At 29.8% G+C, this 27,053-nt stretch overlaps 1 protein-coding gene across 1 annotated transcript; it reads right to left on the bottom strand.

The window, feature by feature from the left end:
• Positions 1 to 436: 436 nt before the first annotated feature.
• On the bottom strand, positions 437 to 27,053 carry LOC145314492 (NCK-interacting protein with SH3 domain). The gene is made up of 30 exons (XM_080154410.1): positions 26,913 to 27,053; positions 26,343 to 26,454; positions 25,583 to 25,618; positions 22,065 to 22,115; positions 21,546 to 21,626; positions 18,316 to 18,378; positions 17,832 to 17,909; positions 17,240 to 17,328; positions 16,515 to 16,568; positions 16,007 to 16,083; positions 12,176 to 12,231; positions 11,621 to 11,658; positions 11,305 to 11,363; positions 10,798 to 10,869; positions 10,177 to 10,292; positions 9,826 to 9,965; positions 9,441 to 9,524; positions 8,871 to 8,983; positions 6,135 to 6,221; positions 5,583 to 5,620; positions 5,096 to 5,151; positions 4,517 to 4,592; positions 4,059 to 4,146; positions 3,739 to 3,806; positions 3,518 to 3,555; positions 3,077 to 3,159; positions 1,842 to 1,952; positions 1,332 to 1,403; positions 921 to 963; positions 437 to 632 (listed from the first exon to the last, which is right to left on the bottom strand). The coding sequence occupies exons 1-30, from the start codon at positions 26,937 to 26,939 to the stop codon at positions 528 to 530; spliced, it is 2,211 nt and encodes a 736-aa protein (XP_080010536.1). The 5' UTR covers positions 26,940 to 27,053; the 3' UTR covers positions 437 to 527.

The raw sequence follows: 27,053 nt of genomic DNA, 5'->3' as shown, positions 1-27,053 counted from the left end.
CAATATTTAGACCATTTTGCTCACGGTTTAAGAGCTTATGTCATTACGCCCCCCCCCCCCCTTCTTAGTTTAGATTTTAAAAGACAAAGTTAAAAAAAAATTTGGGGGGAGGCGAAAATTTTTTTTTTTAATTTTGGTTAATAATCTAAAATTTTTTTTTTTTTTTGGGGGGGGGGTTTAATTTTTTTGGGGGGTTGGGGGTGTCCCACCCCCCAAGAAAATAGTTATAAACCTTCCCGGGACCTATGAGAAGCTACCCTGTTAAGGAGAACCCGATCGGTTCAGCGGTTAGCGAGATCCTTCGGTACAAACATACAAACACACAGACAAACACATAGACATCCTGTTACTTTAGTATAAGGATAAACAGCTTATACAAAAAAAAATCTTCATGATTTACCACAACTATACTTAACAATTCTCTACTATTGATCTTTCCCTTCTCTTTATATAATTTCTGCCTGTTCTAAATAAATGAACTGCAGAAAACTATAGTTGCAGTAAAACCTTTCAAATTTTGACTGGTTTTAACATGAAGAAGTATAGAAACACGAGAAAGAAGAACATATTTCTGCTGCCTTCTGTTTATCCAATCCATTTCCCTCCTCCTCTTGAATTCGACTCAAACACAACTAAAAATATAAAATTAAATAAAATTGTTTACTAATTTAGACAAGAAAAACACTTTTTAGTTCTTAGTCAAACAAGGATGACAACATCTGTAATTAAAAAACCTCTTAAAAATAAAAAAAGTAAAACTAATAAAAAAGGAGTTGGAAGGAAAAGTGTTCATAAGAAACAGACAGAGACAGATTTATAGGGTAGATGTGCGGGCTAGAGTCGGACGGTCATTTGGAATTATAAATATCTTCGCTGCTAAAAACTATAATATTTAAATTAGTTTCTAAATTAAGGTATACCTGCAAATCTGACAATCTGTGTTGGTGTTCTTCATAACCAGATCTATGAAAAAAATTAAATAAAAAATAGAATGTTTTTTTTTCTCCATTGTTTCAGGCAAAATAAAGAATAAGAAAGAAAAAATCATATACCCCTGTTTCTGTTAAAAAAAATTACTATTTTTTTATATTTAATTTGCTAGTCCTCACATCATAATTTCAACATTTTTAAATAATAGGTAATATATAATGTGGTTAAATTTGCTTTAAGTTATGTTTCGTCAAAAAAGTATTTTATAACAAAACAATAATTTGATTATTTTAGTAAAAAAAAGAAATTCATAATCCTAAAGATTGACATTGTGAAATTTTCATAACTTCCCTACCTAAAAAATTACTATACTACTAATAAATAAATCTACATAGGTATACCTGATAAGAACTAAGTGTGCCATCTCTAAATAAGTGAATCTATGTTCGCCTGGACCAAGATCACATAGTTGCCTAATTACAATTAAAATTCACTTTAATATGTACAAATATTTATAGGTATATATTTCTAAGTGAAATTAATTTTTGTTAACTAAATACACTATACTACATTTTTTACTTTACAGAAAATTTCAAAATCAGTAATCAGAGATTTAAAACATTTGAAAGGTATTTTTTTTCTTTAGATTAATCCCTAAGAGAATTTAAGCAGGTAAATTCTAATTTTGGTTTTAAATAGAGATAAATCTATCTATGATTGCTTTTTAGTAATAATTTCCTGAAACCAACATGGGTAAATCTAAATCTATATTCGTAATTGAGATTGTGTTTCTGTGTCGATTAGAATCTCGCTAATCATCTAACCGGTTGAGTTATATTTTTCAAGAGAGCTTCAATTAGGCGGGTGTTGTCCATTTTGTTTGGAGAATTCAATTGATGAAAAAGTCCTACCTGGCGATAATATCAATGAGAACCATGAGATCATTAGTGTAAAAGTGGTTGATACAATTCTCATTGGAAAATACATCCAACATCAGCTTGTGGATTGAGTTAGGACCATCACTAAATAGAAAGATAAATTTGATGGATAAATAAATAGATAGATAGATGAATTAAAAGGACACTGACAGATACGTTGATGCAGTTCTCATTTGAGAATACACCCAAAATTATATGTTCTAAAGCAAATAGATACATTTGATGGATTTTTAGTAAAAGTGTTATATACCTATACTATTACCAGCTAGGTATAAGGTATAACCAACAAGCGAAATAAATATAAAATAATATTTTGGGGGCAAATGGAGAGGTCGTCAATTTTACGCTGAAAAACGCATATCGGTTTCGTAATTTTTTTTGCGAATTAGTTTCATTGTTGGTATAAGCTGTACTATTACGCTTGCCTCAGATAAGATAAGATAAGATTTATTTTCCGATAAGGTACAACATGGTTGATTGATATTTTATACTGAGCTGGATATTTAAATTATTTCAATGGTGCGCTAAATCACCCCGCGCAGAATTTCAGCAAATCACAGCGGCGCATTTTACGAATGCCTGCTGTGATTGGCTGAAATTCTGCGCAGGGTGATTTAGTGCACTATTGAAATGATTTAAAGATCCAGCTCTGATATATATCTATAAAGCTATTAAAATATATTCTTTGATAGTTTGTGGTTTGGTTTGATATATAAGCCCTATGCAAACCTGTACCAGATGAATGGCGTAACCCCTTGGGGGTTGTAGAGCCAACTGATGTGCTTTGGCGCTTACCAAGCCAGTACAGAGTCAAAAAGTGGGTCAAATATAATAAATATAATCATTATGACAAAAGTTAATAAATAAATAAAAATAGTTGTTGTGTGTGCAGCTATCCTCCTACCCAGAGTTGCAACACTTCCAAGCATAAGTTCAGAACAATTGAGGAACCGAAGCCTTCCTAATAAGACTTTACTCCCGAGATGATTTAGAGCAATGACATGACTTTCTGTTACTTTAAAAGCGTTAGAAATAAGGTTTAGGTAGAACCAGCCAATGAGTTAATTCAAATAACTTTAGCTTTTTTGCGGGGGGGATACCTTAATATTAACTAAGACTGCCAGAAAATAATCAGCTGGAATGACGATATATTATTTTCGAATTAATTCATTTGTTAGGTTAAGCTGGTTAGAAAAAAACATATATACCTTTCTCCAAGAAGCTGTGCCGGGTCATCCTCCCTGTTTAGAAGGAGAAGCAGCTTCTCTGTAAACACTTTGGCTGTTTGTGCCTAGATAAATTACATTAATATAAACCTTAACTAAATGACTGATTTTTAAATGCAAATCTTTTCATTTAATTTAGATAGGCTCTATACCTCCGTCAATGACTCCACAATCCTTCCTAGAAATTCGGTAGGTCCATTTTAAACATGTTGATGTTTTATCTTTTTTGACAACAATCCTATATTGTCAGACTTGTTTTTATTGAAATAATAAAATAACAAATATAGCAAAGGCAATGTTAAAAATCCTACCAAACCAAAAGAACCACCAATAACACAAAAAGGATGTTAATTCAACTTATTCAGTACGATATTTTGCTAAGGTCATCTTTCAAAAAAATTTAAGGTTAGTAATTAGTCTTACCTTTGCTAAAGCTTCAAGAACCAGATTTGTGCTCACTTCTAAAACAAAATAAATTCTTAACTTTTCCTTATAATACAAATTTTTTTTTTAATTTTAGAATTGTTCATAATATTGATTTTTATACTTTAAGGTTAACCAATGATGTAAACCAAAATGCACAGCGTAAAGATTACTTATATATAATACACAAATATTTAATGCTACTCCAAACTTTGGCTCACCATTGAATTGTAGATTATAAGAAGCTATAAGACCCATAAACACATCTGGGAGAATCTCGTCTGAATCACTAAAAATAGATTTTTAAATATTAAGTCTGGCTTTTAAACAGGAATAAGGTATAGCCATACATTGCCCTCAAATCGGACAATAAGAGTAAAAAAACCTTCACTATTTTTATTTTCGAATTTATTCTGTTGTTGGTTACAGCTGGCTTTTAAATTTTATTTACTAATTGTATTAGGCGTTTTGTGTCTGTTTCTTTAAATCAAAATTCAAATAAAAAAATCAAATTTACAATGATTTGGATATTGACCTTTACCTTTCTATAGGATTTTCAAGATTACTGAGAAGAAACTCGACAAACTTTGTCCCCAGGTGATCAACATAGTGGACTGGCACCGTTTCTCCTAATAAAATATGCAGTTTCACAAATTATAACTAGGCTAAGGAAACTTTCATTCTCTTATCTTAATCAATTATGGTTAAGAGTTAATATCTACCCAAAAATTGAAGTATAAGAAGAAAGTGAAAAACATATTCTACAGCTATCACTTGCATTCGATAAAATTCGTGAATTTTAGATACAATTAAAACGTAGCTTCTCTTTAAGTCTTAAGTGAGATTATTTGTAGTACATTTTTCTACATGTCACACACACACACACAAAAAATAACAATTTAATTCTTGCATCAGCATGTCTTTTGACTGGTTTTATAAAAAAGTTTAATTATTTTTGATTAAACCATGAAAATAAATAGGTAAATAAAAAGAACAGACCTTTGGAGAAAATGATCGTAAGCAGAACAGCACAGTGGCGTAACCTCTCTACATCGTTATTGTTCTCATACATATCCTAGAAAAAAAGGGAGATATAATAGTTTTTTCTTCAAATGCACGTCATTATCATCGCCTTTTAAGTTCTTCTTTCTCCAATTGGGCACGACATGAGGCATCACTGAAAGATGAGATTTTCTTATCTTTCAGTTCATGTAGAAGTTCCCTCCTCCAGGTAGGTTTTGGTCTACATGGTTTCCTTTTTCCTTCGGGATTTCACGTTAAGTCTTGATTGGTTACATCACTATGACCTTTCCTTAGAGTATGTCCCAACAGTCTCCATTTTCTCTGTTTTATTGTCTCAAGTGCATGTAATTTCCAGAAACATATAAAGTTGATTAAATTTAATCCTTTACTTATATTTTAGTTCCCAGCATGCCAATACTATTTCAATATCTTGATAATTATAAACCTATTGAAACTGAACATTTAATAACTTAAAGGACACGTGGACAAAACTACTTTGATTTAATGTTTGTTTGACCTTAGAAAAGTGTTTAAAGATCAGTCTAATATGTTTACCTGAATTAACTCTAACGGAAGCACAGAGCTAAGCATAAGTGATATCACAGCAACATCTAAATATTTTGTCATAAAAATTGATTGGAAATTTCATATTTATTCTCATATGGATTAATAAATAGTAAAATTTAGAAAACTACCCTTCACGCTTATACAACATACAAAGAATTTAGGGGTATAGTCCCATTCGTGGCAACGCACCTTAAGGGGCGATTCTTCGTATTTTTCACAGTAGCTTTTCTCCTATTTCTAGCCCCTGCGGGGCCAATTGCCTAACTCTGTGGGGCAATCACATAACCCGATATAACCCAAACTGACCTAAAATAGCCTATAAAAAGCAATTTTAAAAATACGACGAATAGCCCCTTCAGGGGAGTTGTTTCGAAAGGGACTATTCCCGAATTTAGTTTATACTGGTGAATATGCTTGAAACAAAAATATTAATTCAATATATGTGTTCAAATTAAGTACGATTAGCAAAATTTACCTATAGATGCCAGAGTCGTGAACACCTCTATCAGAACCCTGTAAATGAAACAAGAATTTTTTTGAATAGAAAAGTTTACTATCCTTTTGGAAAATAATTATATAGACAAAAAGAAATATGGACGGAAATTAGTGGATTGCCTTTTATAAAATGTTTTAAAATACATTTTGTGCAAAATAAATACCTACAATAAAATAAAAGATTTTTAAAATTCTATTTTAAAAGTATTTTACACGATCTTGTATATAATGTAAAATAGGTGGATAGTCTTAACCATCTGACAAACCATAAAGCTTTAATTTCAATTATTAGACTTTAAAAAACAAAAAACAACATAAAGACAGACAACCCAACAGATAAATTGATAGATATTATATTGGGCGTCAGTCGCATGTAAGCCTCAGTGAAATCGTTATTTCATAACTTTTAAATTCAGCTTCATGTCTAAATCTGTTCCTAAACAAACAATCCAATCTTTTCCAGTCTTTTTTTTTTGAAACTAGCGGGTTTAAATTTGCGGCTAAGGCACGGCTACCTAGCCACTGATATTACCTTCTGATGGACCATCTAGTTTCCATTTGAAAGTATTCAACCAGATTCTGCACATAATGATACTTCCAACGAGATATTGCACTTTTACTGAAATACAAAATTATAAATTATAGCTTTAACTAAAAACTCACAAACAAAGCATTTAACTGTTTCATTGAAGTATCATTACTTTTAACATCGTGTCATTTGGTAAAAGATTTAATTAGAAAATTTAACAAACTATTTAATATAAAAGTCCGTATTATTAACAAAAGATGTTTCTTTCATGCAAAAACGGCAGACAGCCAAAACCTGTTTTTATTACAGAAGGATATACAGACAAAAACAAACTGTGACAGTTTTAACCCACCCCCTCCACAGAACAAATGTTTCTTTTTCCGCCAAATCTAAATCTGAGGGGACGCCCCATGGATATTAACACTCTACCATAATCTCTAAAGTAATGCAATAAAATAAATTTTATTCCTGCAATAAAAGTAGAGAAATTTTGCCAAAATTGCAAATCCAGTGACAATTTAAATAGTCTTTGTTAAACTTAGAACTTTTAATACTAAAACATCTAAGTAACATTTAAAAAGAAATCTAAAAATCTTATATGCCTATATAAAAGTAACAGGATCTGTTTCTGTCATGGATGTGTACCAAAGGATCTTGCTAACCGCTGAACCGATATACTTTTTACAATATAGCTTCTGATAAGTCATGGGAAGGTTTATAACTATTTTGGGGGAGGGACCCACCACCATCCCAAGAGAAATCGCCTTTAGAAAAATGACCCCTCCCAATTGTTTTTGTTTTTCTTTTTGAAACTAAAATTGAAAGTTAAAGGAGTCGACTCACCCCCCCTCCCCCCGCCTCCTGATTCTTTAATACCCCTGGAGGCCTATAGGAGTGTATCCGCTAGTATTGTATAATATACAAAGTAAAAAATCTGTAAAGGTTTTTGTGAAGCTTAGATATAAAGCTAATACATGGTAACATTACAGAACATTGTATTTTTGTCCATTTTGCTAATCTTGTAATTAAGGTTTCAGTTTTAACCATTTCATTTCAATGTAAGAACTAATTATGTAAAAGGATTATAGAGAGTTGACAAACATGTTTATTTTGTACATTAATTGAGGCAAAGCTTTTATACAATTAGGATCTATACGCCACTACGACATAACTATTTATAGCTTCTTTCTAAACCTATTTTCCACTAGTGTTAGTATCATTTTATTACGTGGAAATTACATTTAAAAATTAAACATAAGACTATTAAAAATTGTCTTATGTTTTAGTTAGGTTGTTATAAATAATTCTTATTATTAGTTTAGCTCTCATTGATCCTTGTTTATGTGTGTAAAATAAATATACAAATTCTAGATCCCCAATTTAGTTGAACCAATAGGAACGCAACGTAAGAAAAAGAAAAAAAGTTAGAAAAGTTTAAAAATCTTAAGATAAAGCTTTGCTGGAGAAAAAATATCGTCTAAAGATTTTATCGCTCGTATTATTGGATTTTCATACGTGACTAAATTATATTAAAAATTCAAAAAAGTTGGACCCATTATTGTGTTTTCTAAACCATCTAGGTTAATAAATGTATTGCATGTAAATAGTGTATGTATCTGCATAATATAATCATTTCTACATAGAGTGTTGTATTAAATAATTCATCACAACTGGAGTAGGCTTTAAGTACAAACTAACATGATCTAGTTTTCTCTTAAAGCAAAGCTTTTCTTGAACATGGGATTGATCTTTAAGAAAAGAAGGGTCTACCTAATATATTTTCAGGCATAAAGAAATGATCGTATCGTTACTTTTTAACTTTATTAATACCAAAACTTGCCATTTTGACCTAAACATCATAGCTTTGCGGGTTTTTAATGATTGGGGGGGTATTTAATTGAAAAGAAATATAAGAGTAGCTAAATTTAGATTTTAAGCATCTTCCAGCATTGACCCATAGTATTTTTTTAGTGAATATAGTAGGTTTATGTTTAATATTTGCTTAACGACTAAAAAGTTAGGTTTCACCATGGTTTTATATGAAAAAAACTTTGAAATGTGAAACAATTTTTAAAGCAATATCATCAAATGCTTTGTTGAGTTCAAAGGACAAAATAAAATAACACTGCAGAAAAGCATCAAATGTTGTAAATTGCAAAAGTACATTAATTAAACTGTTGACAAGTTACCAACCCTTTTTCTAAATGTACATTTTTAATCACAATGATATAATTTTGTGTCAAAGCTTTTAAACAACAGTTTGAACTCATCAAAACATTCGATGATATTGCACCAAACAATGCTTAACATTTCAAAGTTTTTTTTATATAAAACCATGGTGAAACCTAACTTTTTTGTCGATAAAGCAAATATTAAACATAAAACTAGTATAATTACTAAAAAAATACTATGGGTCAATGCTGGAAGATGCTTAGAATCACTTGCTCTTGTTCGTGGATAGTCCTCTTTTCTTTAACGAGAACAATAAAAAAAAATACGATTAGACTAGTTACTTGCACGGCCTTAAAACTTTTTAAAAATAATCTAATTCGATTGAATTGCTTGCAATTAAAACTTCAATTAACTGTGAGGGATAGTTGGTTGGAAATTTAGAAATACACACAAAAACATTACATGATTTACATGAAATAAGATCTTAAAACAAAACCTCAACACATTATTTATCGAGATTTAATGAAAACTGTATCTATATTCTATATCTCACAAACATGAACCTACCTGATATCAGCTTTGGCATTCCTGAGAATAGTATGCAACCTTCCAAGGGCATTCAGGATCTTCGCCTCGTCCTCATACAACATCCAGTTACGCTGCTGGGAATCTTCCTTGGCCTAAAATAAGATGAAATGCTAAATTTGAAAAAAATCTTTTATTTTGTGTATTTTGTTTTATTTGCAATTGGTTCTTTCCCGTTAGAACTTTTTAGGTGAGATTTATCAGAAGGTAAAGGACAAATGTACATTTATTTTTTATTGGTCCCTCCTACTAAGCACAAATAAACCCAGAAGAGATACAGCTTATTGTCTGAAGCTTAAGATCTTAATAACTACTAAACTGATGGTGTTCTCTCTTTTAGGTAAACTTTATAAAGATCCTCTATGGTTTAAGGCTATTTAATTTTCAGATTTAAGTCTTTCGATGGTTCTGAGCTATTTTTCTAGCCCTTCTCTTTCCCTTCAAATACAGAATTCCTAGATGCTAGGAGCGTAGCTGCTAGTATATAATAAAGTCAAAATAAAAGTTCCGATATTACAGAAACTTTTCGAATCTATGAAGAAAATAATTAACCTGTGTTAATTGATCAAAAAGATCCACCAAAGCTGTATAGTCAGAACTTGCCATTATTTCAGATTCACTGCTGTATAAATCTTCCTATAAAAGAGAGTAGTATAAGATATATTAATCATTAAGATGATTTTTACAGTATGATTTTCTAAAGAGTATTTTTATCACCATTTATAAACATAATTGTTAATTTGAAAAAAATTATCTCAAAGGGAAAAAAAGACGGAAAACTTTTTTATATTTATTTTATTCTAAAACAAAAGTGGGTGGGGGTTTGTGGACTGTGCTACCTAAACTTTTTTTGTACTAGGATTTACACTTCTGAAAAGGGTTCTAACGAGAAACAGTAAACACCTCCCTTTCAAGCTTTATTGTAAAAACATCCCACCTTTAGTGTATTAATTAGACTTGGAACAAGCACATTGAGATCCTTATGAGCGTCAACTAGGCTGACCAGCACAGAGCGTAGCAACTCTGTTGATACAGCGTGCGACAGAGAACTCTCCTGCCTGATATTCTCCACCATCTCTGAAAAAAAATAATGTTTTTATCTGAATGCATTGTGATAGAAGTAAGATATATATAATATAATATGTCTTTTGAAGGCTGTTTTTGCCTCTTCAAAACGCTTCAAATACATAGCCTCTAGATTGGGTATATAATAAGGTCTTAGCCAGTAGTGTATGAAACAAACAAACAAACAGATATGGAGAGTAGCTTCTATACAAAAATCTTTTACCCAATGCCTGTTGTCTGCAAGATTCCTGTGGGTGTTGATACGTGACGGTCACCAGATCTGTCTCAGAATTACGACAAGTGGCCAAGTCAGTGACTGCAGAGTCTGTCGATACAGAACTAAATCATAAGGAAGCGTTATATGTTAAACCAAATATTTTTTAATTATTGAACTTATTTAAATATTGGTTTTCTAATAAGTATTAAATATTTTAAAAGTAAAAAATAAATCAAAAATTCTATTTAATGCAATTTGGATATTTTTCCTAGTGTGCCTTATCGATCAGAGGGAAAAAACCCTTTTTTTTTTATTAAAAACAAAGAGAGGTGTGGTGTAGTTCTTTAAGTTCTTTTTTTAGGTTTGATTAGACTAAGATAAATTAAGTTCACTCCCGCAGGGTTAGGGTAAAACTCAGGAATAAGGCTCAAAGACAAAAAACATTAACCCCCTCCCCTTGCTAGGCATATTGAGGTAAAGGACCGAAATTCAAAACTAAAAATTTTAGGTAGTTACAATTTCAAATGTATTGTTTGCCATTCTTAAAAATTTACAATATGATACAACATTCAAATTAATTCAATTTAGAAACTTGATTAAAAGTTTATGTAAATTAATTTTATTAACCTGATAGAAGTCTGATGAGAAAAGTTGTTTGCTTCTGATATCTCGGGGAGTTTCAGGCTGCTCATAGAAAATCTACCAAAAAGAAAAATTCAATTTTGAAGAAAGTAAATTATAAATCAAATACCTGAAAAGGAAAACGTTTACTTATTTTTAAAAAAATCTTTAAAATACCACTTAAATATGAAAAAAAGACACAAATGCCTTGTGAAAGTAATAAAAGAGCCCTTTGGTCATAATTAATTATATTTCAAGAAAATAAAAATATTCAGCAGTGAGTTTCCTACAGAAAGTTTTTTGAACTAAACTTTAAAGAGGGAGAGTGGGTCAGTTTTTAGGAGTTTATGTATTACTTTAAATTGAGTATTAAGCAGTCCGCAGTGTTATGTCACCACTAGGCACTTTGAGGGAAATCACTAAGTATTCATATTGCCGCACGCCAATTGCATATGACAAAAAGCTACCTATATTCTTAAAGCTATTAATGAATATTAAATTGGAAATGTTTACCTATCTTCAGTACTACCACCAGAACTTCCAGCTTTACCAGCCTGGGAACTATCAGAGTCCTAAATATGATTTGTATTAATCATTAAGTTTTTTTGTTTAAATATATTTAAAACGAAGAAAGGATGGGATACTGGCCTATAAATTACACAGTTGCACAAAATGTTATGAATTTTGATTAATTGGCTCAAAAAAACACCTTTTAACCAATACATTTGATCTACAATAGGGATACTTTTGTTTGTCATCACAATGAATGTCTATCATATGTTTATCATCCATTGTCTTATCCCTTTCAGATTTCTGATTATATACTCACCAAAGGCAAAGAAGATTCCCTTCCATCGGTACTGGAACCTAAAATATAAGATGCTTTTCAAATCGTAAATTTGAAATAAATGTTTGTAACAATGAACTTTGGAATGATAACACCAATGAGGTTATACGATAGGCCATGTCTAAAGACGTCAATAAGGGGGGAGGGGGGGGGGGGAGTTCTGACACATTTGCGTAAACCTGGTATATAGGCTTTATATATATAGGATAGATTATAAAAGATAAATTCATTCTTATATGATGAATTTTCCCAAGTTTTAAGATTTTTTGGACAGGCCTCCAGGTTCATCATATAAGAATGATTTTATCTTTTATAACCTATCCTCTCAATCCAAAGATAAATCCTATATACCAGGTTTACGCAAATTTTCCAGAACTCCCCCCCCCCCTTGCACATATTACTGCCTTGTTGGGTGCGGAGAAAGATAGATGCAACATATAGTCATGCATGATTGGAAATTCTAGACAATGGTTGTGTTTAATAAATGGGTAGGTAGGACATTTTGAATTGCACATCTACTCTATAACTAGTTTTTACCTAGAGATGACAAAGGCCGTGGAGATATGGAACATCGAGAACTATCGCAATCAGAACTAAAATTGAATCACAATTAAATAAAGTCTAAAATATGACTGGACGAACAAAGGTATTAATGAAAATAAATTTTTATTTACTAAGTATATTTGCGATTACTTTTATTTAATGAAATCTTCTAATTTTTAACATGTACAAAACGGCCTGCTGTATTGCATCAAGATCCATGTCAGATCTATATAGGAAATAAATGTCTATAAATGAGCTCAAGTCTTCCAAGGAATATATGTTTAAAACTTATAGTGCTCCAATAATCCATAATAAAATCCCATTTTACTCTATTAAAAATAAATTCATTTTTTTCATTTCATGTTGCTATTTACATTATATAGAAGTATTTAATTTCTAATCATGAAAAAGAAAATTTGAATTTATAATATAATAAATTTAAGAAAACTCTGTTTTAAAAGAATTCGATTGTGGCGACACTTTGTGTGTTCAAATATTAAACTAAAATTGTAGTAATCATATTAACCCTTTGGTGATGGTATTGTAAAGAAAAAAATATAATTTAAAAAATCTTTTTAAAATCATTTAAATTATTAAATATTTACTTTCTTTAAATAGTAATGCCGGGTGAGGAAAATAGATTTATTGAGAAATAGATATGCATATAGAAAACTAGCCAATAGGGAGATAGTTATATCGAGCAAACTCTAGTATTGTATAAAGTATTCATATAAAAAATTGGACTTCTAAAATACGGAATCGATTTATATTTTCAAATTAGAAAAGTGAATAGTACAAATGTAAAAGTTTTGCATATCTACAGTAGGAACACTAAGGTATCTTATCCAAAAATAAAATCAAACATTCTTAGCTAAACAAATGCTTATTTATAGGCTTCTAGTTTATGTCCACAGAAAATAGCTTAAAACCACCACATTTTTGCCATAAGATATGATCCATAAAAATTCGGTTTACCTTTAAACAAGGTATCAGAGATTCTCGTACACAATGATAATATGCTACTTGCAGATGGCTTAAATAACGATATCCCATAGGCCCCTTCTTTTCACCATCCCCTCCCTTCCTACTGGAGGAATCAACTAACCAATAAATGAGGACCATTTTAGCAACCTAAATTGACTACAAAATTTCCCCTGTCATGATATCCACGTTTGCTACATCCATTGACAGAGGCCCCTTTTATCTAAAATGGGGACAAGCTATGATTTTGAGGAAAATCAGATTTAAAATGTGTGTTGAATAAAGTGTATGCGCTGAAAGGAAGTGCTATTCAAAGATGTAACAGTTTGCAAAAATATATTCATACATATATATTCATAAATTTTTATTATACATACAATGTTTTTATTATAATATGCAATTTAAAAGTTGAATTTTTTTTCTTTAAAAAATAGAAAGTTTACATGAAAAAAGAAGACGTAGCCTTTAAATAAAACTTAAGCTCACTTAAATATCTTTGTTCCTTTGTTAAAAAAATTTATTTAAAACTGCTCTTCCGCTCATTTCTTTTCTTTTGTCTTTGTTTGATGTTTTAAAACAAATATCTTCTTTGCATTTCTTCCAATAAAACTTTCAAATTAAAGTGATTTTCACTCAAAAAGGCATTTCAATGTTAAACCCAAATTTTCCTTCAGTAATTGAAATTGAATTACTTGATTACATTTGTGGATTTTTTTGCTTAGAAAGATCTAAAATAACACAATTATCATAGAAAATATAATTCTTTTTTTTGTCTAGTGACGGGCTGACGGACATGCTGTATTTAATTCAAAGATATTTGATTGATTTTAAATACCAGGTTTTTTTTTTATAAAATTTAGTTAAAAATTCTGTACACTAAATTGAAATTAAATTGAATTCTCATGTGAATTTAAATTCCAAAACAATTCCAATTCTGTCTACTTTTCTAAACGTTATTTAAATTTAAAATAAATGTTTACAATCTAAATCTGATAGTTTGAGTGAATTAATTATTGAAATTCAATATTCAAAGTTTGACCCAAATTAAGTGCAAAGTCTGTTTGAAGGCACAGTTATGGAATCTCGACCACAAAGATTTTTTTATCCAATCTTGACAAGTGAGGTATTTTTGGAAAGAGGAATATACATAGAAAACGCCTATGTCAATTAGAAAATCCGCAGAAATCATTTTTGCAAGTTATTTGCAAAAATCTGCAATGTTAAATTGCAAAATTAATGTCATGCCTTAATGACTTATTTAGAAACAAATCTTTTTATGAAATGTGTTTATCTATAAGTTTAGAACATACTAAAGGCAAAAAAATTTTCTTTGGTGTTACTTTTTTCACCTTATATATGAAAAAAGCAGTTTCTCACAATTTATGATATAAAAAGGTATAGGAACAAAAATATCTTTTTTCTTGATGTAAACACAATAATTGGCATAAAATATATCATCCTAAATGTAAAAATCAGTTATAGACTCCTTTTTAGAGCAAAAATAGTGCAAAAAGTAACCAAGACATTTTTGCAAAGTATGAAAATCTAACGAAAATAGTTCTTTTTGATTTTGATATACATATCAGATAAAAGTATATGAAATTAGTGATCAAAAACTATAAAACAAGTTATAACTTTTTTCAACCCTATCATTGATTAAAATGCACTTTTAGGTTTACACATTACCAAAATTGCACATAAAAACTCTTTTTATTAAGTTATTAAACAAAATAAATTCAAATCAACAATTAGGCATTTTTTATAATGCAGTAGACCATTTTGTAGTTGGTTTTTTGGCATTATTTTGTTTAATTACTACATAAAAAGAGTTTTTATGCACTACTTCGGTAATTCTTAAACCTAAATGTGCAATTTAATCAATGACAGTGTTGAAAAAACTTATAACATGTTTTATAGTTTTTGATCACTAATTTTATATACATTTATCTGATATGTATATCAAAAGCAAAAAGAACTATTTACTTTAGATTTTCATACTTTGCAAAAATGTCTTGGTTACTTTTTGCACTATATTGATTCTAAAAAGAATTCTATATCTGATTTTTACATTTAGGATGATAGATTTTATGCCAATTATTGTGTTTAAATCAAGAAAAAACATATTTTTAGTTCCTATACCTTTTTTTATCATAAAATGTGAGAAACTGCTTTTTTCATATATAAGGTGAAAAAAGTAACACTAAAGAATTTTTTTTGGCCTTAAGTATGTTCTAAACTTATAGATAAACACATTTCATAAAAAGATTTTTTCTAAATCTGTCATTTAAGGCATGAAATTAATTTTGCAAATTAACATTGCAGATTTTTGCAAATAACTTGCAAATATGATTTCTGCGGATTTTCTAATTTACTGAGGCGTTTTCTATGTATATTCCTCTTTCCAAAAATACCTCACTTGTCAAGATTGGATAAAAAAATCTTTGTGGTCGAGATTCCATAACTGTGAAGGTTAACATTACATTTTGTTCAGTCTTTTTTTTTTGGGGGGGGGGTTAAAGTTAAATACTCTTGATTTTTTTTTCTGAAGAACTAACCTCAATAAAAAAGATGAAAAACCCTGCCCACGCAATATATAAGAAGATTGTAAGAAAAATATATTGAACTTCCTTTTACAATTTACAAATTACATACCTAGTTTTTTTTATGTAAAAAAAAAATAGAAATATTGAGGTAAAAAATCATTTATGGGTAATGTTCAAATGAAACCAAGGCTAGGGTAGACCCAAAACCAAAAGATTTAAGTATTAATGATTTAATATTGAAATACTTTAAAGAGTAAAATATTACCCAATTTATAGATTGTTAAAGAAGTAAAATATTTACCTTGTATCTTGTGGCTTATTTGGCGAGGAAGAGAATGTGGACAGCATAGTTTTTATAGGTTTAATACTTCCATTACTACAACCATAAATATTATCTTTCTTTATTCAGGGAGGGAGGAGGCAATTGAATTTTTAGACACTTGATTGCCTATAAAAAGGTTCAGTTTTCAAACTTTTCCACCAATACAATGGGGGGATATTTTGATCATCATTTTGAGTAAGGGGGGGGAGGGGACTACATTGTTCCATCCCTAAAGTTCTCTGGGAAAACATAATTTTAAATCTTCAGCTATTCAAAAAACATGTGAATTTTAATTTTAATTACATGAGAAACTGCAGTCAAAACTTTATTATGTATGTACATATATATGTCTTACCAAGGCAAATATTAACACTCATAACTTAATTTCAAATATTTTTACTCAAAAGTTTTCGAGATCCTACTGCATTAAAATACACACACAATCTGTTGCTTAGAGGTATTTTAGAAAGAAATTATTTTGTTTCCTGTTGCTACTGGAATGACTTGAAGTTGCCATAGTGCTTTGTGGCTGACTAGAACTATGGTTATCATTTCATCATTCAAATATTTTATTTAAATTGATTTCAAAGTTCATAGAGAGAAAGAAAATAGAAAGGATACATAGATAAGATTATTCGGGTATAGTCCCTTCTTAACAACGCCTCTTAAGGGGGGTTTCGTCGTATTTTCACAGTAGCTTTTCCCCTGTTTCTAGCCACTGCGGGGGGCACTAACCCTGCAGGGCCAATTGCTTAACCCTGCGGGGTATTCAACTAGCCTAAATTAATTTAACTTAACCTAAAACAGCCTGTCAAAAGCTACTGTGAAAATACGACGAAACGCCCCTTAAGAGGCGTTGTAACGAAAGGGACTATACCCGATTATGTTAAAGTTATGCTTGTAAGAAGAAAAATGCAGTTTTTGAAAAAGATGAAGTAGTATACGAAAATACTGATATTTATGTGAACCATGAAGTCTTCAATTTAGAACAAAATGAGAAAAACAAGGAAGGGTGGGAACATAGTCGTCTATAGCGGGAAGGTGTGGAACCCCACATTTTATCCCCCTCAATTAAAAAAAAAATACACGAGATTACACAACTCAAATATTTGAAATATTTAAGGGATTAAACAAAAGCTTGGACGTCCTTAGACGTTGAAATTTTTATTTTTATTTTGAACAACTAAATTATTTTGTATGAATGTAATTCCTTGGAATGTTAGAAGTTGCAACTTGATGTGGAATTGTTGAATTATTATTCTGTTGCTGTTGACTAGTTGACACTGATGATTCTTTTTCTGTACATTATCAATTATGTGATGGTAGCTTTAAAAATGTATAACCTGACCAGAATGCTGATTGCTTATGAAGGCTGAACCAGTTTAAAATATTGAAGTATATGGCCTAGTTGAGCATTAACATCCCCTTCCCCCTGCCCATTTCTTTGAAATAATTTAAAAATAAGGGAGTTATTTTTTTGTATATTTGTTTTATTTCTTACGTTAGGTCATGCATAGATTAGGTTATATTGGGTACAGGGTATCCCCACAGGTAAAGTCCCTGTAAGGTTCAATCCTACGCAAGGGTTAGAGAGAAAGGACAAAAAAACTACCCCCACCTTATTTTTGATTTATTCAATAGTAAAGGAAAGGGAAGGGGCTACTGTGCTCGCTAGGCACTTTTAGAGAAAGCATTAAATATAAAAATGCTTATTCTTGACCAGTTTTCTATACAGTCTCCGACTTATTACTAAAATAACAAACAGCTGATGATGAACTATTCACACAATGCAATAATGTTCCTGAAGCTTGTCTGGATATTGGGGGCTTTGGAGCCTGACGCTTTTTTGATGACCTTACACTATTTAGGCTTTCTCTAGATCCTAAACAAATAAAAAGACTTTTTTTTATTCAATTTGGAGGTAGAAACACAAATAAAGCTCTCAAAGTAACTATTTTGCATCATTTTTTTTGCTAGTCTTTTAATGATAGGATAAAAAAAATGAATTAAGTTTTATTCTAGAAATGCAATTTTTGATTTGCCAAAAATACTGAAAATATTTTATACAATTATAAATTATGTCCCCAATCAGAACAACTTTTAAAGAGAAATCTTCACATTTAAAGTTATAAATATATTTTTTTAAATCAATGATAATAATTGTGATTTTAACAAAAACTTTCATGTAGGGCTTTTATTATGAATATCAGTATTAATATGATTGGTCTGGAATTTTTCCAATTGAACATGCATTTTCAACACATTATTAGAATAAAAAAGTGTCTGACCTACATTCCGTCTCAATACAACGTCTGGAATACTGTCCACACTGTCTAATTCTTCCATAGATCCTAAAATAGATAGATGAATTGATAAAAATATTGTGAAATATTTGGATATATTGATTTTTAAGACATTGGACATAGGATTATCACACAGAAGACGAGATAAATGGACTATAAATCACTCTGGTACCCAAAGCTTTATAACAACTTTATTCGTTGGCTGAAAAACTTTGGTTACTTTCATTGAATTTTAATTGGTTGATTCTTACTAGTAAATAAATTTAATCTAAAGAAGGGAAACTTTGCTTATCATCATGGGGGGATGTAAATTAATATATCGTTCATTGTCTTATCCCTGACAGATCCATAAGCACTAGATGGATTGTTTGATTGGCCAAAATTTATATTTACGATTTGATGGGAACTGTAAATTTTTAAAAATCGATATTCATAGAATAATGAAATGTCACAACAGCTAAATAAGTTCTTTTTAGAAATATATCTGGAAAAAGATAAAAAGTAAGGAAATGAATTAATTATCCATTTTCATTTAATAGGATTAATGAGATTAAATTCTGGATCTCCAAGATTTAGAATAATCTGTCCAGAGTCAGAAAGGTCAAGCAGATTCATAAAATTACGGGGCAGAGAAATCATTCTTAAATTTGTATACTAAAATTAGTGCTTTAAGTTTATAACGATTATGAATTATTATGTTACTACAGTATACATATACTAGAGGCTACGCCCCATCCCTAGAGGGATCTAGGGCACTTGAGATCATCTAGCAGAAACAATTGCAGAAAGACAATTAATTTTGTCTCATAAAAATTGATGATAGTTGAAATATTCTCTTTTGTTTGTTTGATTATTTAACAAAATCTATCACAGAATCAGAATAAAAGCCCATGCAAATTTTGAGGAAAATAGATTTCAAAAGTTTAACACAAAATATAAAGTTCGATCTGTTCTAAATTATGTCTGGTTGATTAAATCTATCTATATTTCAACATTTGAAAATCGGCCACAGCTACGCACGTTGCTGAGATTTTTTACACTTGCCTCACCAAACTTTTATACCTGTAATATTTTCAACAGACATATTACTGAGAAAATCTGTATAAAACAGTAGTATAAGTTTTAAAACTTTTAAGCAAAGCCTTTTAGCAAGTACTTAATAAGTTTACAAAAACTTGTCTATGTTAAAAGTATCTGAAAATTCGCAATGAAATGCCAAAAACTATTTTGCATAATAATTCATACACACATGCTTCGACAAATTGTAACAAGCAAATTAAATCTTTATTCTAATAAGTGTAAGAATATGCATATTTCTTTATGGGCAAGGAAAATCCTCAGATGTAATTTCAGATGCCTATATTACAAAGCAACCAAGATAGATTAAAATATCATTTCTTATATGCACAGGTGTAATGTTGTTTAATGGTGTAATATTTTAGAATGATTACATTACATAAATAACATTGCTGTGGATATAAAAACTCAACATAATTATGGAATTGAATTTTAAATATCAAACATTAATTCAGGTGTGATTTCACTTCCGCAGTGTTTCATTCATCTTTGCATATAAATAATAATATCGGATGAGAATATACGTGGATATTAAGACAGGAAAAAAATTGTCGCCAAAAGCTTGCCAATATGGAACTCGTTTATTAGCCAGTTCGTTTATCCAGTAGTTGGGGAGGGAAAGGAGTAAAAGAGTTGTTGGAAGGGGGTAATCGTTATTCTAACCAGCTGCAAGTTTCACTTTATTAGAGAACATATAAATCTGGTGTAAGATCCAAGTAATATTATATTCATTATGATAATTTAAAAAAATTAGGGGTAAAATAAACAGAAAGGGAAAAAGAATGCGGTTCTGATGATTTTTTTAAATTTGATATATGCGCGGAAAAGAGGGCACATAATTAATTCATAATGCGTTGTCTGTAAAAATTGTAACTCGACACAGCATAGTTGTAAATTAAATCAAATGTAAAATAACATAGGACAATGGCCAATAAAACATCTTCCTCAAAGTCCTCTAAATAAACTTGTGAAGTGTTTAGTAGTTTAATTTTTTAAGACATGTAATTATATAAACAAAGGGGACTTATCATTAGCGAGAATTGTAGATACTTTATTTATTCACAACGATTTTAAAAAAAGTTTTTGTTCATTATCTTACTATAAAACCATGTAGGTATAAAATATCAATACAAGAAACCTAAAAAGCTTTTAAACGTAACTGTTTTAAAGTACTATATTTAAATCTTAAAGTATTTAAAAAATAGTGAACTATGTATAAAACTTTATATCCAGCTATATATAGTTATATGTATACACTGTCATTTCATGCTAAACTAATCTCCAGAGAAGATGGAAAGTATTTAAGTATTTTTACCTGCCTTAAGCTCATATATTATTAATACAATATTATGGGATAGAATAGATTAAGAATCAAGAAATTATATTAGTTCATGTACCTCTAATAATATCATTTTGTAAAGTTTTTTAACGCACTATTTTATCACCAACAGAAAAACTTAATTATCCCCCATGTTGAGATATCATCAACTTCCCCCCCCCCCCCCCAAACAAAAATAACCTTCATCGGGTATAAAGGAATGTACGAGTTCATATCAAAACATGTATTGTCTCCTTAAAGTTGCAAAATACACAAATATTGAAATAGGTTTATTACTCTTGAGATGGTAGAGTTATTTTAAAAATCTTTGTTCCTGTTGAACGTTTTGTCCTTGTTTGATTTACAATCTTTATCATGTGAAGAAAGTTATCTTGTAAAAGAGCAGGTGCAACTTAATTTAATGAGATTGGATAAAACTATTTGTTATTAGAGGTCAAGTAAAGGTTTTATACAACCATTTGTTTGTTTTCTAAAACTATTTGCTGTAAAAGAAAATTTACATTTGGAAAAAGATTTCTTGTAATGTATTTTTTTTCTTTTCAGGAAGAGGAGGGGGGCATAGTTATTCAATAGCAATACGTAAATCCTGTGGAAATTATTGAACGGTCCATGCAGGCGTTTAGGAAGCCTTAACGCACTCCTTTTATCATCTGTGTTATAAAAAATATCTATCAATCGTCTTATACTTTTATTACCTTTACAGCTTTTCTTAGCTACGAGCCTTGTAAATAGTCTATCTTTGTTAATTTTAAGAATTAGAATATTGAACATTTACAAAAATTAATTTGGAAACACTTACCATAGCTGAGGGTAGCTTTGATCTTCTCAATATTCAGGAGCGTCTCTTTTCTATCTGTTGAGTTTAGATCACAGTTCTTATCTACATGACATAATGTTCAATCATTTCCACTTTAAGATTTTTAAGCTAATGTCACATAAAATAAAAAAAAAGTAGAAATATGTAAATAGAACTTCTTTTATGGGGTTTTATAAAGTGTGGGTAATTTTACTTTTATTACCTATTCGGTTTGGATATAATTTTTGCACTTATGTCATTCTCATAGTTTTTGTGCTTTGATTGATTGATTGCATTCATGTGCTTAGCAACAGTAAAAAAAACAAAGCTTTTAAAAACAGTAAATTGTAATAAAGATAATTTTATTGTATTTTCGGTCTAGAATAGTTAATTATAGCAAAACAATAATTCATAAATTAGGCGAATGGATATCTATGTATCTCTTGTAACAGGACAGACATACCCTAGCTATTGAGTAGCTGCGCTGGTAAAAAGTTTTAATAATGGAAATAGATTAAAAACCTATATTGCTCAATATCCGGGATACAAATCTTCTCTTCTCAGAATCACTGGATATCACATAACATTAAAACTTGATGGCCTGATGTCTGCGTGATTACTGATTTTTATACCATGCATTGTTTTTTTCTCTCTCTGCTTAATTTAGGCAATATATTAAAATAGTCAAGCAATTCTCAAGTAATATTGTTTGATGCAAAAAAGACCCCTACTTGACATTTTCAGAAGATATTGGACAGTATAATAAACTGGTAACTACGTTAGCTTTTTCGTTGACTCGAATACTAAGGGTACTTTTACTGAATTTTGATTGGTTGGTTAAAAAGAATAAGTGTCCAAACATTTCAACAAATCAATTTAATCTAAAGAAATGGTAACATTTTTTATCATTATTTTGGATGTAAATCAATGCTATTTTTATTTCTTGCCAAAAAGACATTAAAAATTAATAGCTTATGTCTTTCATATAATTCCAAATTGTTTTATATAGTTCAATCTTTCTTAACAATATGCATTTGAAATGATAAAAGATACACAAACTTATTTATCACAATGTATTGTCATCTATTAATTTATGAAGAGGTCTGAGCTAGCTAGTAGTCCAAATGAAACTATATGAATATTATTAACACCAATAGATTTATATATCTGTTTCTTTTAAATTAATCACGAATATTCCCACACAATTTTCTCAATTCATAGTGGTCAATAAAATCAGGGGAAAATTAAGTCAAATTTCGTTTAATTTCGAAGATTTTTAAGAAGGTAATTTAAAAGATTTTTAAAAAATATTTCATAGCATTTTTAAAATGTTTTTTTACATGAAAACATTATTCCCGCCCCCAAGAAAAATACCACCCCAAGAATATTTTTTCTTTTTTTGGAACCCACAACAAACCCTGGCCCCTCAAGGTTAAGGGCGAAACAACTTGTACTTCTTATGGTAATAAATATATTTTTATTTCATGATAAAAAAATATTCTGTTTATTTTCGTCAGTAATATTTCATGACAAGACCTTATAATAATCTCATTACCATTTAGTTGGTGTTCAATCGCTTACACAAAAATGTCAAAAACGCAAAAGTATAACACAATTAAAATTAAAATTCGAGATAATTAAGGCTGTTTATTTGTAAGTCGTTTCTGCTAGCATTTAACCATATGATCCTATTTTATTTCATGTTTTGACAATGAAAAAAAATAAAGTCTCGTAGTGGTAGTGATCGAACGCCCATTTATTTACGTCTGTCTGTAATAAGATATATGAATATTGAAAAGCTTTTAGCATTAGACTGATTAATTAAAGATTAATTGAGTAAATGTAGGTATTAGAATTTTAGAAATATTTTCTTAGAATTTTTTTTCAATTTTGAAAATTTGAGACCCCCCCCCCCCCCCCCGACAGAACTCTATGAACTCTGGCCGCAGCGCTCGGCTCCCTAGCCTGCCTAGTCGCAGCACTCGGCCCCCTTGCCTGCCTATCCGCAGCGCACGGCTCCCTAACCTATAACCTAACCTGACCTAAAATAGTTGTTCTCTGTCGGGGGGAGGGGGGAAGTGGGGGGTTAATCAAATTTTCAAAATTGAAAAAAAAAATTCTGAGAGGAGAACGCCAAAAAATCAGCTGGATGTCTAAACCTGACCCAAATATGGCAATCCCTCTTATCAAAAAAAATTTTTAAAGCATCCAAACGGGATTTAATTTGAGGCTGCCGAGCCCTAGAGCAAGTATATGTTCACTGATCGCACTTTTAATCAAACTAAAATGTTTGGAAAATCATTTTAACTGAATGAATGAAAATTTCAATATTGCAGCGCTGTAAACAATACTTAGATAAATTGAATATATGTATAATAACATATATTGCCTGCGATAAAGGAATAGGTCAATGAAAAAAAACAATCTATTATACAATGTTTTCTCTAATATCATCCTATTATATAAAGCAGTAATTTTTTTGTTAAGAGCTAAAGAATTCTTAAAATACTAACCAGAATTTGTTGTGCTTTTCGCGGCAGCTTTATAATTGTCTTTTTGTGGTTTTTTGCTATTTTTCCGATCTCCCCCTTAAGTAACTAGTTTAATATACACAATGTCACATAAAAAGTAAGAAGATTAATTCATCAATAATTTTACCATCCTTGTATTCATGAAATATATCAAAATGCGTAAAACAATGTTGATGTTAAAAAGACCAAGGCTTTAATTTTGTCAAATTATATCATGGAAATAACTTCCTATGACCATAACACACGATGGTAAAAAATTAAAGATAACATCTCTATATACACTAGTAAAGAAACCACGAAAGTAAGGAAAGCGAAACCTTATAGAGCAATCTTTGCTAGTTAAGAACAGTATCTAAGTTAAATAAAAAGTTAGGTTTAAAGTATTTTATCTTCTAATTATTTTTCTAATTAAAAAAATTAATTCTACATTTAATTACAAAAAATATCTATCTAGGTTAATACTTGAAATGATAAGCTGTTTAAAAATGTATAGAATAACAAGAATAAAAAATGCTGAAAAAGTTATTGATTTTTTGTAACAAATAATGGAAGTTAGTGTTTTATCGTATTGTACGATAATTTTAATGAGGTCTGCAATCAAACATATCAAATCTTACAATACAAGCAAGGTACATAGACAAACAACCTATAAATTTAAAGCTTTGCTTATGATAATACTATCCGACTTCAATCCTGATTATATTCACGTGTTGTTTTAATAATATGCTAAAACTTCAAAGGATTAATCTTTCTATCCCGTTTGTCCAGTAAAAACAAAATTTTTACTAGTTGCAGTTTAATTACTGCCACAGCTAGATTGACGGTTATTTTATAGCGATCAAAAACTATTTTTCTAATTATTAAATCAAAAGGTGACTATTGTAACTTTATACTTGTGCTTTGATTTTATAAAAATTTTGTACAAAATATTAGTATTATCAAACATGAATGTAAATAGATTTTATTATCTTCAACTCTTCATATCCAGGGCTTCTGTGAATATTAGCATATTCTTACAGAGGACAAGAAGGAAGGGATTATTAATGTATTTTGTCCTAGTCCAAAATTATTCCAAGTATCACAATTTCTAGGCTTTAAATCACAATATTTGTTTCTTTTGTTATAAATTGAGATAAGTTATAAATCATATACTGTATCTAGAATTATATATAATATAGCTGTGAGTGTGCAATTCTGTTTCAAAGTACAGTGGTTCCATAACTTTGTAAAATAAAGTTTGTCTTTTATGTTTCAGCTTTCATTGCTTTGCCTTGAAAGTACAATAAAACTATTTACAAATAAGGATAAATATATTTTCTTGTATTCCAAGTTATTCATCACAATTCAAGCAGTTAAGTAAAAATTTAGCCTAATGTATGCGTGTGTAGCCATTTTTTCTTAGTGTTTGGACCTAAGTATTCAGGGAGAAATTTATTCGTTCATTTAAATCTTTGTATTTCCCATCTCTTTCTAACTTATATTTTAAGAAATCAAGTTTAAAGTTCCTGGCAGTAAATGGTTCCATGTAGTTTTTAGGAACAAAACCTGAGAAAAAGAAACATTTAAAATATTAAGTCAACTTTTATTAATTTTGTGATTTTATTCAGGTAGTTTTATCCATAGGTTTTAAGAACATAAATTAACCATTCCATTAAATACTAATGTATATTGTATGCTGCTTTATTTATCGTGTTTGGTGTGCCAAAACGTACAAAATAAAAAGGCTATAACTGAGGTATATGACCTTAAAATATGTCAAGCTGGTACTTACAGATAATTGTAAATATAAAAAAATGAAAGAAAACATTGTTCTCTGAAAGCCTTTGCTTATAAACATGTCCCAATGTAAATAAAGAAAGATGAATTTTATGTCAAGATAATTGAAGAGCAAATATATTTATTTACCAAACAATGAAAGGGAACACTAAATCTTAATTAATACAAGATATTTGGTTTAGCGCTATAATCTTAAGAATGTGTCAAAGAACTATGCAGACAAATATTTTAAAAAAATATACTAGATCAATACAAAGTGACTCTTTTAGTTTTAACAAAATACCTTTTAATTGCATGACCGTTGTCTTTAAGGCTTTAACTCATTTAGAAAAGAAATGCAACTTTGAATGAGGCAATATAATTTCCAAAATATTAATATTAAGCAGCAGTATGAACAAGTTATGCCAAGGTTTGCATTCCACTAAATCCCAGACAACTTGCGATTGCAAAATGTCGTTTATCTAGACGCAAGCGTGCGAACAATATTTCTTACCTGATTTTCCATTTGCAGCAGCCACAAAGTACCAATTCTTGTCAGGTTTAGTTTCTGGAACCTGGATAAACGTATCCCCGACATTGAATGTCACTGCCGCAGGATACGTTGCCTAAAACAGAATGAAATAATAAATATCAAGATTAAAATTAACAATTCTAAATAAAGCTAATTAAAATAAAACAATACTTTTTTTAGGATCTATGCTCAAAATATATCCTCTTTAAAAATAAACTGTCATTTGATAGGTAACAAAAATATTCAACATGAATAAAAAATTGCATGCAAAAATATGAATTAGTATTTAGTATAACCACCCATACTATGTAACAAGTCTACACAAAATACAGGAATTTGTACGTAAGGTGCACAATGTGAAAATCTTCTAAGTATTTGAGACTTAAGTAAGTATGAAGATTTGGAATTGAAAATTGTCAGGGTGATGAAAAAGCATATTTAACCAGTATACTGTTTGTCACTTTTCGTCAAACCATAACATTTTCAAAAACGAGAGCTTTTACAGTAATACATGAAAAAATTTTATAATTGTTTGGAACTTATTTATTTTACCTTGTAATTGTAGAGAGCTTTCAACATTATGGCGATTAGGTTTATTTATATCACAGCATTTTAATTATGACATTTTTTTCTGTTAAATAAATTAAACATGTAGTTTTCCTCTTAGGAAAAATTACTTATCGATATAAAGGA

This window comes from Acartia tonsa, chromosome 3 (assembly GCF_053477335.1).
Source record: "Acartia tonsa isolate MP-2025a chromosome 3, ASM5347733v1, whole genome shotgun sequence".
NCBI lineage: Eukaryota > Metazoa > Arthropoda > Copepoda > Calanoida > Acartiidae > Acartia > Acartia tonsa.
The sequence above is the reverse complement of the archived record's forward strand: the minus strand, read 5'-3'. Positions and strand labels throughout refer to the sequence as shown.

Excerpts from the sequence above, each read along its gene's own strand:
- LOC145314492 (XM_080154410.1), bottom strand. The coding sequence starts at position 26,939 with ATGTTGAAAGCTCTCTACAATTACAAG. Across the intron at positions 12,232-16,006 it reads AATAAGCCACAAGATACAAG|TTCTGATTGCGATAGTTCTC; the intron begins GTAAATATTTTA and ends ATTCAATTTTAG. Across the intron at positions 8,984-9,440 it reads TTTTTGATCAATTAACACAG|GCCAAGGAAGATTCCCAGCA; the intron begins GTTAATTATTTT and ends ATCTTATTTTAG.